This window comes from Glycine soja, chromosome 8 (genome assembly GCF_004193775.1).
Source record: "Glycine soja cultivar W05 chromosome 8, ASM419377v2, whole genome shotgun sequence".
NCBI lineage: Eukaryota > Viridiplantae > Streptophyta > Magnoliopsida > Fabales > Fabaceae > Glycine > Glycine soja.
The window spans coordinates 46,055,369-46,070,364 of NC_041009.1; the positions used below are offsets into that span (position 1 = coordinate 46,055,369).

Here is a 14,996-nt window from a genome sequence, read left to right on the forward strand (position 1 = left end):
TTTCAAGCCTTGGGGATCACTATGGGCAACAAACACTCCCATCAAGTATTTAACCCAACTATATACTTAGGACTCAAATTCGAGACTTTTGATTAAGCTAGAGTATTTAACCCAACTATATACTTAGGACTCAAATTCGAGATTTTTTATTAAACTAGAGTAATCCTGTACCAGTTGATCTACACACTCAGTGGTACAAATGGCATTGTATACTACGTATAGGGGAATAAAATCATAAAGGGAAATTACTAACAAAAAACATTATGATAAAGTTGGTTAGAAAAATTGATCTGCTGGATGACCAAGTGATTGTTCTCCATGCCAATTATCTAGCACAGATAAGTGGGAAAAAAATTGATAGTTTGTACTTTCGAAATCTTAATTTGGAAAGTGAATTTTTTTGGTCTAGGAATCGAATCTCCATCAGTTTAAGGAATCTAGATATATACTAACTCTGCGGAGCTTTGGTTGGTATAACATGTATGACACTCACTACTCCAAATGTTACATTTAGCGACCTGGATACACCAGCAAAAGTTTGATTGTCGGTAAATGGTTTTGCAGCCATTTCTATCGCCGGTAATGGATATAAAATTGCCACAAAAGTGATCTTTGTTGTAGTGGACAAAACTATGGTTGAGAGTTGATACATGTTTGAACTTACATGTTTACTTCCCAAATTCAATATAGTATAAGCAAATTAATTAATGTGAAAATTTTTCTTTTCCAATGAGTCAAACCGTGGTTGAGAAACTATAATTTACATAAAAAGAAGTTTTCTGTTACAAGCTTTTTTTAAATAAAAAAAATCAATTACACCTTTGTAAAACAAGCTAATTCTAATTTATAAAATGTAAAAGTTGATTAAAATTGAAATGATAATAAAATTAAAATAACACCTTTGTAAAGCATGCAATAAATTTGAGTCCCTTAATTATTAAAATAAGTCAAGTTCTTAATAATTATCACAGGCCGATTGCCTAACTAAGCCTATATATCCACCAAAAACAGCTAGAGGAACATGTTGAACCTGTCTCACTTCAGTAACTCCTTTGACCATTGACCATTGCATCTGTCGGTAATAAAGAAAAAGTAGAAAGTAAATCGTCAACCTCCACCGTAAAATCAAATATTTAAAGGGTCCGAGCTGAGGCTCTCAATCTGGCCTTTTGAGTTTTAGCCTTGTTGTTTATTCAGTTCATGCATGGCTACTAAATTTTCTCACAGTCATGCCTAGTTAATCTTTAGAAACATTCCTTCTTGAAGTGTTTTACTTTTTTTTTATCTCTTAATGTCACTTTCTGCCGCTCGCTACTAAAGAAAATGACAGCATGCAGATCTTATACAACTTGTGATTACTATTTTTATTTTTCTAAGAACAATAATGTGGCTATTTAGTATATATGGAGAGGAACGGAAGAGTGGAGGGTATACTTTGTATTTTCAATAAAATATCAGACATGCAACTCAACAAAATTAGGGAAACTTCATGAACAGATATATCAATAACTTACTGAATATAGAGGAATATATTAATAATGATTTAGGAATACTACAGATAATTTGTTTCGTAAGCTTCAGTTTTTGGTGTTGATTTGGTGTTTCTAGTTTTGTTTTTAAACATACATAGGAATGATAATGAGAATCAGATTGCAGCCTAGTGCCCAGAGCTTCCTTAAGGAGCATTTTAAATTACATTAAATCTATTAATTGAACAAGCCTTATTGCTCATGTCATATTTAGTTGCACCTACCTTACCTCATCTTCTTGCTATGTCTTTGAATCTCACTTTTAATATAAAAAAAATAACAGAGTAATTTAAAATGTAGAGTAGTAATTAGCTGTATAAAATTGATAGATGTGAGCTTAAATTAAATGCAATATAACACCTTTCCGAGCTTTATCATACACATTTTCTGATGTGATTGACAGATGATCGCAAATAAGTTTGTGGGGAAATATGGAGAAGGCTTACCAATACTCTATTTCTTAAGACTCCAAATGGTGCTGAGTGGAAATTGAATTTGGAAAAATGCGATGATAAAATTTGGTTTCAAAAGGGTTGGAAAGAATTGGTAGAATACAGGGGTGTCAATTTGGGCTTGTAAACAATAATCCCCGTGGGAACTGCCCTGGCAAATGGGGATTTTTTCTCCGCAGGGACGGAGTTGAGGATAAATATTTCCTCGTGGGCACGGCGGGGACAGGGACAGGGCGAGGATCCCCGGGGTCCATTATTTTTATATTAATAAAATAATAACAAATCTTTTTTAAATTTACTTGTATTAAAATTTAAAATTAATGTTTTTTAAAATTCCAGGATGGGGAGCGCCCACACCATTGACATCCCTAGTAGAGTATCACTCTCTATCTCATGGCCATCTTTTGCTTTTCAAATGCAAAGTAACTTGTAATTTTGCAGAAGAATCGAAGGCTACTGATAACCACGTTTCAGCCCTTGATTGAGGAAGTTCTTTCAAAACTTGTAATTCGTTCTTCTTGGTTGTGAACTTGTGATGCATCATGCATCATGCATCCATCCATTCCAATGGACCCCTGGTAAGCTTCAATGACAGGTTTGGCTTGTAGAACATAAGTTGAATTACAAAATAACTGTTTCTCTCTTTCAGGGCAGACATTACCACCTATGTTTTGTAGGAGATACTTTAATTCCCACAAGAAGCATGTGATAACAAAGTACCTGATAACAAATGTTAAAACAAGAACAAATTTTAGACTTTCAAGTACCTGATGTTTGCATCTTTGAGCTCATTCATGCTACTAAACTAACCTTTATGATTCGCATCTTTAGACAGACAGAGAGTTCAAATTGTTCAACATCTCAAGGTATACGATGTTCACTTTTCTATTCAAATTGTTCAACATCTCAATCCTTCTAATGAATGCGTTCCTCTATCTTCTACAGAACCTAGTTAAATAAGAGCAGCTTGTCAAGGACAGATAAAAGAAATGAAAACCATCATTGTTTCCAAATTTGCATCACCAAAGAGTTTCAGGTTTCTTGTCTGAAGCTTAACATGCATTCCATCAGGAGTTGTTTGAACACTACTACCAAACATTTGATGGCATAAACTCAAGTGTGGAGAGTGGACATAATTTTGGATTTTTGAATGAGTTTATTCTCTTTCCTTGACATTTCAAGAGTTAGAATCTACTTATTATGAGTTATTTTGTTGTCATGGGTATTGGCTAAGTTAGAATCTACATATGATAGCAGAGCATAAAACTAAGGGAATATAATTGCTGTGGGCAAATTACTAACAGAAAAATATCATAAAATTGAATGGCCAAGTGATTCTGCTCCAATGCCAACTTACTATGAAGTTACCTTTTATTCTATCGATTGCGACCTTTGCATAATGGTTTTCCTCAATATTATCACAAAAAGGATCTGCTACGACCAAACCGCAACAAAAATCAAGCAATCACTCTTAAGCAACAGATTATCTAAATGAAAAAGACAAGAAGGCATGGAGCAAAGGAGGGAACAATTCAGAGTACACCATTGAGTTATCGAAATGATGTTATCTGCACGGATAATTGTGCGATGAAGCTGCGAAATTGAGATGTGCTGGAAGGAAACGCTAGCGAGTGCGAGGGAGAGAGAGCAACGGAGACGCAAATCTACATCCACGTCGCTGACGAGGACGCACCTGTCACCTGCAACCTCTGTTCCATCGTGTTCTGCAGTAGGAACCAGATCAAAGGACAAAGCTGTTAGAAAAAATTAAAATAAATAAGAATAAGTAACAAAATAACTTTAATTGACACCATATAAATCAACAATACATCATATCATACAATAAACACAAAATGAAAAAATAAATTAGGAGAAGAAATAATTAACCTGAATTAAAACGCGCAAACATTATCCTTACAGAGAAAAAGCTTCACCACACTAATAAAAAAGTTTGATTGCGCTAAAGATATCAAAACAACCTTAACAAATTATTAACTCATTAAAACAAAATCTTAACAAAATCTAAAATAAATATTTTATTTTATAAAATAAAATTAATATAAGTAATATATATATTTATAAATTTTAAATTATAACACAAATATTTACCAACAAAACCTTGCAAGGGTTTCATGGTGTGCCACCACAAGCACTATATTTTGAAAAACTCTGCGCAAGGGTGAGGTTTCAATGCAGATGGGTCAAGATCGAACCTTTCTCCGTGCGAGAGCGAGGTTGCAGTGAAGATGTATCGAGATACAACCTTTCTTTGTGCAAGGCCAAGGTTGTAGCAAATATGCGTCGGGGTGAGGCAAATATTCATTCGAGTTAGGTGCAATTCATATCCCCCACGAGATAATGTGTGACAGCAGACATTATGTGCTTGAATCTTTTGGCCTTTTTTTTTCTTTTCTCTTATATATTATAAATAATACAAATCAAAGCAATTAACCTCAAAGGAAGTGTCCTTTCGTTTCTGAACAAAGTTCTCCCAAGTTTCATGATCAATGAACCCATAGATATCACAAGGAGATTTGGCTTTGCATTTCCCATACATACATACATATATATATATATATATATATATATATATATATATATATATATATATATATGGGATTAATTTGAACCAAATTGGTATATGTTATGTCACTATGTTTACAACACCAAAAGATATCAAAAAAGATTGTTGTACCTTGTTGTCTCTATAAGATTTGATGGTTGCAACCAGCAACTTATCGATCTCCGGCTATTCATCTCACTCTTTGTAATAATTCATGTCGTCAAATCTTCTTGTCCTATACAAGAGGAAGCAACCAACAATGAGAAGAACAAACAAGCAACACACTCAAACCCAAATGCAAACAAGAAAAAATAATGGGACAAGGGGTAAGAAAACAGCAAGCAGAAAGATATAGTACATTATGTTGTGAGTATAATCACATCTACTGCAAAAGTGTAGTGCAATGGCAAGAGAAATGAAATAGTTCAAGGTTACCACTTAGTCATTTGGATATGTGACGGTTAAGTGTGGTGTTCAAGGAAAAGTTGGTGTTCATCTTGATCCATTAAACACGGATTTTGATTTATAGATCCAAAAAAGATGAGTAATGTTAAGAGATTTAACACGGGAAGTGAAAGGAGTGAGAGGGGCAAGAGCGGCTTTAGTGTTTTAGACTGAGAAAGAAAATCTAGTTGTTAAGTTTTAGGGTTAACCTCAGTACTTGTTTTAAGTGAACAACAGAATATGGCTTGGACCTAATCTTTTTCTCAATTTGTTGGATAGGTTCGATTTTTTTATGAATGTAAAGATCCAAAATCCAACTTGCCTAGTGAAATTCATTCAAACCCATTTTTTCACATGCCCAACACATTTACTTGCTTTAACCAATCCATAGACCATTTTTTTCGGGTCAGGTTAGTTGCCGGTTCCCTTCCCACCCCTACTAACAACCATCACACTAGGTACTTTTTTCATTAAATTCATTCTATAAATTATATAAGTCATTATTAGATTAAAATAATCTACACGGACACCATAGGAAATAGTAGAGTACTAACCACAAATTTACATGCATTGTTAAATATATATATATATATATATATATAGAAGATAAATATAAAGATTTCTATTTTTTAGTGCGATCTTAATTTATAATTAAGCATCTAATTGACGTCAAGTACTGCCAGAAATTCACATTATGATATGTTTTTGTTTAAAAAAACAGAAATTTAAAGAAAAGAAAAAAAAAAGACAAATAAAAAAGTAGGATAATTTTTTAATGATGTCAAATGACATTCATCTAATTATCTTTAATATCACTACTCATTTTACTTGATTGAAATTGGGGAAGTAACAATAACAATTCAGATATGTTTCAAATTGAAGTCGAATATGGTATTGCACCTTTAGATCTGGAAAGGTAATCAACCCATGAAGATCGATGGAGATGTGAGAGAGGAAGGTGTTGAAAAAAAAGGCTAGATTTTCTTACGGAGAAGAAACATAAAAAAGAGAATGAGTTTTTAAAACGGACAAATTGGGAAAAAAAATGAAAGAAAAAAATTATAACTGTTGATTTAAAGTTTAAAATATCTCACAGACCAAAAAAATAAAATTGGCAGGCACAGTGCATAAATAAATTTCACTTTCACACACTATAGAGTCCCTCACTCAGCAACAATATTAAATGTTTTGGAAACAATGACTTTGAATGTGTTAGAAGCCGGATTCTACCGTACCACGAAAGTGAAACATTTTTCGGGTGATATGGGAGTTATAGTGAATCATGGTAACTTTCATATCGTTTGGTCAAAATAACTTTCACACGGTGAAAAAATTTCACTTTGGCACCGTGGTGGTAGAAGTAGAACTACCCGGCATATTTTACCCTGAAAATCAAAACAGCTATCAAATTCAGCAGCAGTAGTAGAAGCATAACCTAACTGAAAACACATGGTGATGCCAATCATCCGCCACCGCCTAGCCACTCTCACTCACCGCTTACGCCACTCCTCCGCCGCCGCCGCCACCCCGAAACCCCCCATCCTCTACACCGCCGACACAACCGCCGACGCCACCGCCACCCTCCAAGTCCTCTCGTGGGGCAAAGGCGCCTCCGGCCAGCTCGGCGGAGGCGTCGAGGAGACCCGCCTCTACCCTTCTCCGGTTGCCAACCTCGCCGTCCCCAAATCCTCCTTCGCCCTCTCCCAAACCCCTGGCCGCCGCCGCCTCCTCCCAAGCCCACCGAAGCGGGCCCTTGAAGTGGGCCTCTCTTGTGGGCTTTTCCACTCCTCCCTGATCGTCGATGGGGCCCTCTGGATTTGGGGCAAAGGCGACGGCGGAAGATTGGGCTTCGGCCACGAAAACCCCTTGTTCGTTCCCACACTGAACCCTCACCTCGATAACCTCCTCTCCGTCGCACTCGGTGGCTTGCATTCCGTCGCGCTTACCTCGGACGGCGAGGTCTTTACGTGGTCAGAATCACTTCAACTTCTTCGTCCTCTGATTGGTTACCTTTTCCGAGTTTCTGATTGTTGTTTTCCAAAATCAGGCACATAATGCGTTGTGTGTTAATATGAACTAGACTTGGTTGATCAGCTAAATCTGATTAATTGGAGTCATTGATTGACTGTGTTATTGGATATTCCACATTGACTATGCCCAATTTAAAGTATATAAGTGAGGGGTAACTCTTACCTCACAAGCCAGTTTTATGGGTTTGAATTAGTCCAAATCCAAAATTCTAAAAGTGTTAACCAAGACTTCTTACATTGTTTGCATGCAGTTTTTTTCCTTCTCTTTTATATAGGCATGCTTGGTGAGATTGATAACATGAGCAGAGCAAATCTCAACTGTATAATGTATAATTTAAATATATGGTTAAAATTAAAACAAACTTGACCATCCATGTATGATTATATGATTAAAATTTAATCAACTTACCTCTCACTAGATATGTCTCCTTTGGTTGAAATGCTGGTTCTTTTTACTTAGCTTGACTGAGAAATACCGCAAAAGTGGTTGGACTTAATGCCTGAACTGTGTTTATTTATATAGGGTTAGAAATTTTGAATCCTTCTTTGACTTATGCTTGGCTTAAACTCAAGATATTGTCAAATTTACTCTACTATGGAATCATAATAGGAACTTGACAAGTGTTTTATTTTCATTTTTTGGTTGTGGGAGATGACATTGCATGAGTAAAGATAAAAGAATACTGCTAGTTAAAAGAGAACTCTAGATATCAATTTAAGACACTCATTGATGCTTTGCTCATGAGGTCATATTTTCTCGTTTTAGACAATATTTGATGTTTGGTATGCAACTCAAAGATTCAGAGATGAAAAGCTTGTCTTTTGACAACATGAATGCAAGAATTGCTCACCAGAAGTTGTGAAACTAGTGTTGGCTTCGGTGAACACTAGGTTTCTCAATGGATTAACTTCTAATCAGACACCAAACTTGGATTCCAGCTCATGAAATAAATATAGATTAGATTGAGGTTTTTGTTATCTGCCAGCAGTTACTTCAACTAGCATACCCTAACAATGTTAACATCTACACAAAAGAGTAGGTTTTTTGTAGCAATGGGGGTATAACTCAGTATTTTGTGGGGGTGGGTGCAGCCTGCCCCCTGTCAGAGCCTATTGTTAGCTGTGAACCTTTTAGTGAAACTTTCAGAATCATTTTTCCTTAAGGCTCTTAGACACTTGTATTTAAAAAATTAACAGACTTTGTCGAGTTTGGGAATATTTTTGTAACTTCAGGGAGTTAAAAGGTTCCTAAATTTTATGATGAGCACGAAAAGTTTTATGTCAGCTATTTATTCATGCTTTCTTTCCTCTCAATAACATTAGTTTTTATGGATGCAAATGAAGTTTGCAGGGGTTATGGTGGTTTTGGTGCACTTGGGCACTCAGTATATCATAGAGAGCTATTTCCTAGGTTGGTAAAAGGCTCCTGGGAGGGAACTATAAAACACATTGCTACCAGTGGAACACATACTGCAGCAATCACAGAATCAGGTTTGTTTTTCAACTGGAACTTTATTCCAGCTTTGTTTAAAACAAATTTAGATTGAAGAATCTGAAGAAAAAATAATTACTGAATTCAAAACAGGGCTGATCACGGCAGTTGTTTTCCATATGTCAAATTGTTTCCCAATGTTTTCTAACCCTAACTTTTTTTTTTCTTTTTTCTTCGGGACAAGAAAAGAATCCATTGAGAGAAATAAGATAGTACAAAGAAGGATAAAAAATCTTCTTAAAATTACAGACTCCAAATATACTTATTTTCTTCCAGAGTGATTGAATGAAGATGCTCTTTTGTTATACATGTCAAATCAGATTTTTGATATATTGAAAGCTTTGCTCTACCGTTTCACTAACATGTTTAATTGAAGATATAAATTTCTATTTAATGTTTATCTTTTACTTTACTTTTTCTTATTTCACTAACATGTATGTAGGACCATGCATCTATTTCTCCTAGCGTTCAACTTTCTAAAACCAATTTGAGTTTCTTATTAGGAATGTTCAGGAACCTGAACTAGATATCAAAAAATGGTATCCATCCTTTGAAACTGATGGCAGGTTCATATTGGATGTAGGGGAGCTTTATATCTGGGGTCGAGATGAAGGGGATGGCCGATTGGGCCTTGGTCCTGGTCGGGGCCCAGATCATGCAGGTGGACTTAGTATCCCTTCCAAAGTAAAAGAGTTACCTTACCCTATTGCTGCTGTATCCTGTGGGGGATTTTTCACAATGGCATTGACAGTGGATGGACAATTATGGAACTGGGGAGGTAATTGTCACCTGCTTTATATTAATTTTTTTCCCTATATTTTCTGTAGAAGATTAGCAAAATTCTTTTAGCCTGTGCTTAAGTGAATAAGTGCTTTTAGTTTTAGAAAATTGATAGTGCTATTTTCTCAGCCAATTCCAACTATGAACTTGGGAGAGGTGATAAGATTGGTGGTTGGAAACCAAGACCAGTACCCAGCCTTGAGAATGTTAAAATAATTCAATTAGCAAGTGGTGGATATCACTCCCTTGCATTAACAGGTATGTTGATGTGGCATTATTAGTATTGTTTCATTTCCATTCTCATGGATCATGTCATTATAACTACTTCATTCTTGATTTACATTAGATGATGGCAAAGTGCTCTCATGGGGCCATGGTGGACAAGGTCAGTTGGGCCATGGATCTATCCAGAATCAGAAGATACCAGCAGTAGTTGAGGCTTTAGCTCATGAGAATATTATATATATTTCTTGTGGGGGTTCCTCATCAGCAGCTGTGACGGGTAATACATTTCATCTCACCCAGCATGTTCTACTAGCTACAGAACTTTTCACTTTTAATATATAAATAACTTTTATCCTTCACCATGTGTCCTATAGAGTCTAATGCCCTCTTCAGCATATTTTTATGATGCTCTGAAATTGTATGGCATTGTAGGCTGCAGGTTGTGTCCAGAATCAGATATTTCAGATGTTAGTGTTGGATAATTATGTATCTGCAGCACCACCACCATTTTTTGGCCTTTTTATCAAAAACCATCCCCACCATGGCCCTGCAATGAATGCTATTTAATAACACTGATTGATAGTTTGATACACCATTGAATTCAAATGTTAAATGTCTACCAAATCAGGGGAGCTTCATTCAGACCCTACACAATATTGGAAATTGATAGGGAAGTTGGACTCTTATAACTTATTATGGCCAGACTTGACATATCCTTTGTTAGAAGTTTTGTTTGTTAGTTTCTTCACTCTCCCTATTATAGCCATTGAGATACATATTCTCATGGCTTTATCTGAGATATATAGGTTGCACTATTGCTGCATATATAGATGCAGATTGGGCTGACTGTCCAAGTGAGACACAACTTCAGATTATTATTATGTTCTTATTAGAGGCAGTCTCATTTCTTAGAAAAGTAAAAGAGCAAAATGTTGTTGCTTGATCAAGTGCAAAGGAAAAATATTGAGTTGTGTGCCTGTGAACTAGAATGGCTAAAACTTCTCTGACTTGAAGTTTTGCACAATATGGTCTATGAAAGTTATTTGTGATAATTAGAATGCATTGTGCATTCCTCGCAATCCATTCCGTGAGTGACCTAAACATAAAAATCAAAAGTCTGATAGCTAATCCCTTGAGCAATTTACAAATCCATGGTCAAAGTGGTGGTAGGTTGTTTGACAGAAAATTTAACTATGGAATTTCTTATTTTATTTATCATAACGTGAAACAACTTTTCGAATCATTGTAGTGCTAAGCATGCATTTTTTTTGTTCTAAACAGATAATGGAAAGTTGTACATGTGGGGAAATGCTAATGATTCTCAATTGGGAATTCCTGGGCTACCACCGGTTCAATCATGCCCTGTTGAAGTCAACTTTTTAATGGAAGATGATGGATTAGGACCTCACAAAGTTTTATCAGTTGCAATTGGTGCATCACATGCCATGTGTTTAGCTTTGAGGGAGAGTAGTTGATTTTGTCCGCTGACATGGAAATTTCTTCTTTGACTATAATGCCCCACTGAATTTTGTAAAAAGATAAGATCATTGAATTGTCGTGGTCTAATAGTGTATACCCTGATGGGTTACTAGCAGCATTTGTTCTTGGAGTCCAACACATCAAATTGACTATTCTGGATATGCCAGAACTCCAGCGTTTACAGTTTGATTGTCCTAAAACCTGATTCCAAAAATTAATACTTTCAGGAATTATGTAACTTTTGTTGCTTATTCCTTCGTAAATGAAAGAGATTGAATTTTGAATTTCACCTCGTATTGGAAAATGACTGAACCTAATTCACTCTCGAAAACTAAGTTCAAGGGAGGATAATTGTTAAGGTCTTTTAAGGAGTATTTCAACCATATTTTACACAATATATTTTTACACCTTCAGATCCAAGATTGAATTTTGAGAGTGAAGTATGCAGAAATCGAAATTTGTAGATAATCTTACATTAATACACAATAGGCTTTCATATCATATTAGAGACGAACTGGGTTTCGTATTTATATTTCTAGTCAATGTGAGATATTTAGCACCTCTAGGAGGCAAGGAATTCTTACACAGTGTCTTGAGCCTGATATACACATGGTGTTGAAAGCAGGGACTTAAACTTAGTTATCATAAACAATCTGCTTTACAAACACTGCATACCATTTTGTGACGGTCACCATATTTCTCTACCAAGTTTAATTATGCTTGTAAGTTCTTATTTCGGTGGCTGATTCCTTTTGTGGTTTTACTCTTTAGAAGAGTCTAGTTGTTAATTTAAAGGGTCAACCATTCAACACCTATTTTTCATGCCTCTTTGTCCTTTTATAATTTTGTGATGATCATTCTTTATTTGGATCTATATTTAAATTAGTATATCAGATTTTTTTTTTAGTAACTACAAAGGAAAAGACTGTTTAAATATACATTTCCAATATCTAAATCTCATGCCAAAATTTTATTTGAGTACTCCTAGATTTTACCTTTCTACCCAAAGTTGAAGAGAAGCTGTCGCAGGGCATTCGCAAATAATATATCCGGTCCTCCACTTAAAAAATAGTTGATAGTGTAATATCTTTTATACTGTCAATTTATTTTAATTAAATTATATGATGAAATGTTTATCTTGCTTGTAACCAATTTATAGGAGATGCACAAGTTATGTTTTGAAAAAAGCAAACAAAAAAAAAATCCTTAAATTAAACTTCATTTACTGTACATGAATTAACCCTCCCAATATATGAAAAATCTACTTATTTAACGAAAAGTGTTGCATGTAATTACATAATCATTCAAAACGATAAAAAAAAAAAAAAAAAAAAAAAAGATCAAGCAAAAGAAACTACTCGTCCGCAGAACATTTGTGGTGAAAATTTCATACTTTTGCTCAGTTTACAGAATCCTTTTGACAAGTGAAATTTGACTTGGCATATATCATTGTTAATTCATTTTTATTGATTAGGTTTTTTAATCCAATATCAAGTACAATTGTTGTAGTGATTCCTATTAATAGCATTAAGTGTATCCTCGTGGAGTGTCTCATGGAGGAGGACAATATCAGGTGGAAGAGTGTCTTGTATATAGGCGTGTGAAGGGTGCTATGACTCTAAGCGTTTATCATAATTAAGCTGCAAAGGTTGCCAACAACTCCTTAATGCGTACGTTAATTCAATTTTTCTTTCTATTTTTATCATCTTTATTTTCATGCTCTCAATCAAATACAACAGTGAGTTGTATAACATGTTTGACTGCAATTGTGCATCGTGCACTTGAATGGTCTTTCCTGCGAGTCTAGGGCTTTGCTCTGTGACAAGAATATTACTTGTGTTGGATGGACAATTTAAAGCTCATGCCAATTTAATTTCCGCCTTAATCATATGGTGTATTTTAGAGGCTTTTTCATGCAAATTAAATGTTAGGATTTTTTGTGTTATTTTTGGAAATCCCATATGAACTGGTGATAAAATTAAAGGTATATAACAGAAAAATTTTAATCATCCACGTGAGAAGTGTGTTAAAAATTCCACCAACCAGTTATATCACCATAGTAGTGTAGACCAACTCTCACCTCAAAAAAAAATTATATAGTTGAGTTAGTCCTAACCCGAATTTTAAGACAAAAGACTGATAATGAATATCTTGCTACAGTTAACTTAGTGCATAATCGGTTGCAACTAAAACGGCTAAACTTAATTTGGGGGTATTTTTTGTGTATTTAAATTTTTAGAAATGACGTTGGTTCAACTAAAAAAGATGCCCACAGTTACATGTCATATTCAACTGGTCTTTACCAAGCTCTGCAGCATGAGTGGTTGTGTAAGTTCATGACATATCATTTCATATACTAGTATCTTTTAGAGGTTATAGGTCTGATAATGCAATGTTTGACATGATGTGTGTTAAGAAGTGTATATCAGTGCAGGTGATATTTTATAGCTACCCGTTGTATTTAATAGGTGCAGGAGTTTGGATGGTTTAGTGTTGGATCATGACTTTGATTTTGTCTTCTACATGACACCTTATTGGGCAGAGCTGAGATTCAATTAGATCGTCTATCAAACTTTCTATTTGTTAGTATCTATTTTACTCAACCTCTCTGGTCTATAATATAATTCTTTTTTACTTAAAAAAACATTGAATATTTAAATTAATACATATAACATTTTCTGTTAAAGAGGTGATATAAATAGGAAGGGTTTGTATCCAACAAGTGTAATTCAATTCATTAAACATAATGTAAGATTTATTATAAAAAAAATTTAATATTTGTTTTTTAATTTTTACGTATAAAGAAAAAATAGGAAGGGTTTGTACAATTGTACTTTGTTTCAAAAAGTTTAGGAGGTAAATTGAACAATAACCAGAGTTTGAGTTGGGAGAGGGTTTGCGTATTTAACACTTATGCCAATGCTTTTAATTAAGAAAAAATAACGTTATGGAAGTTTAAACCAAAAGGATGCATATATAAAAGCACCGTAAATATAATTTCATTTTTTTACCTTATAACTTTATTTTATTTTTTATTTTTATCCAAAATATTTCAAAACTATTAATTTCATTTGCAGCACTAATTAGACAAAATGTTGTGCTCTTGGAAGTATTATTGATGCATATCTTGCACTTATATGGCTAAATAAAAATATCATGTAAAAAGTTCTGCATGCTAGTACTTTTCTGATAGTGTTAGTTTCATTAATTGGTATCTTCGTGTTTAAGCATGTTTGACAAATTTAGGTCAATTAGTTAAAAATTTATAGGTTAAGAGTTGAAAACTTAAAAAGTGAAATTAACTAATAAGCTAGTTGATAAATGTAAAATGATAAGATAGGCAAAATGGTTTTTTTCTAATAAAAAAGAGATAAAAAAGATATTTCAATTAATAGAATAAAAAGGATAAAAATAAAAGAAGAAGAAAAAAACGTATAAACTAAAATGCTAATTCAAGTATTGTGAAAATTAAATTGAAACAATCAATAGTGGTAATAATGGAATTACCATCATTGTTGTCACGGTGAAAACAGGGATGAAAATAGGAAGAATAATACGCTGGATAATAGTTACCCATTGCCTCTCCAATTGGATAAATACCCGCCACGTGTTCTCCCCATTACCCGTGTGCGTATCCATTAACCAAATATCCACAATTTTTTTAAATTTCTGTGAGTATTTGTGGATATTCAAAAATATATAAACAAATGAATTTAATTTTTAAAATACTTTAAAAAAAACTTATTATAATTTTTATTTACTCTAATGTTTCTTTTTAAAAAATATTTTTTATATTTACAATTAAATTTATTTAAATATTCTACACAACTAAAAATATTAGTGGATAATTATTGTAAAATTAAAATAAATAAATAAATAATTTATTTTGTGGTCTCCAAACCAAATTATCTCAGAACTACTCTCTAAAATTGAAACTCAAATAAAACTTAATATATTTTCCTAAAAGCTTCTTCACCAATACACCAACTATAATAAAATAAT

General features: G+C 34.0%; 1 protein-coding gene and 1 long non-coding RNA gene across 6 annotated transcripts; one reads left to right on the plus strand and one right to left on the minus strand.

Annotated features, from left to right (window-relative positions):
• Nucleotides 1-2,266: 2,266 nt before the first annotated feature.
• LOC114423661 lies at nt 2,267-5,232 on the minus strand. Of its 4 annotated transcripts, none has more exons than XR_003668884.1 (5): nt 4,903-5,230; nt 4,677-4,779; nt 3,525-3,705; nt 3,350-3,412; nt 2,267-2,929 (listed from the first exon to the last, which is right to left on the minus strand). It is a non-coding gene; the product is annotated as an uncharacterized LOC114423661 (long non-coding RNA). The 4 variants fall into 4 exon arrangements; XR_003668886.1 differs by having other exon boundaries at nt 2,267-2,701; nt 2,792-2,929; nt 3,350-3,705; nt 4,903-5,229; XR_003668883.1 differs by having other exon boundaries at nt 3,350-3,705; nt 4,903-5,232.
• A 982-nt stretch (nt 5,233-6,214) lies between these two features.
• On the plus strand, nt 6,215-11,283 carry LOC114423662 (RCC1 domain-containing protein RUG3, mitochondrial). 2 transcript variants are annotated; one of them, XM_028390493.1, is made up of 6 exons: nt 6,215-6,958; nt 8,370-8,509; nt 9,094-9,288; nt 9,420-9,548; nt 9,637-9,792; nt 9,948-10,513. In XM_028390493.1, exons 1-6 carry the CDS (start codon nt 6,438-6,440, stop codon nt 9,995-9,997), a joined length of 1,191 nt encoding a protein of 396 aa, XP_028246294.1. In that variant the 5' UTR covers nt 6,215-6,437; the 3' UTR covers nt 9,998-10,513. The 2 variants fall into 2 exon arrangements, with proteins under 2 accessions (XP_028246294.1, XP_028246293.1); XM_028390492.1 differs by lacking the exon at nt 9,948-10,513 and adding an exon at nt 10,797-11,283 and having other exon boundaries at nt 6,220-6,958.
• The last annotated feature ends 3,713 nt before the right edge of the window (nt 11,284-14,996 follow it).

What these genes read in the sequence shown, in the direction of transcription:
- LOC114423662 (XM_028390492.1), top strand. Translation starts at nt 6,438, where the DNA reads ATGGTGATGCCAATCATCCGCCACCGCCTAGCCACTCTCACTCACCGC. An exon ending in GACGGCGAGGTCTTTACGTG is followed by an intron (nt 6,959 to 8,369) that starts GTCAGAATCACT and finishes TGAAGTTTGCAG; the next exon opens with GGGTTATGGTGGTTTTGGTG. An exon ending in TCACTCCCTTGCATTAACAG is followed by an intron (nt 9,549 to 9,636) that starts GTATGTTGATGT and finishes GATTTACATTAG; the next exon opens with ATGATGGCAAAGTGCTCTCA.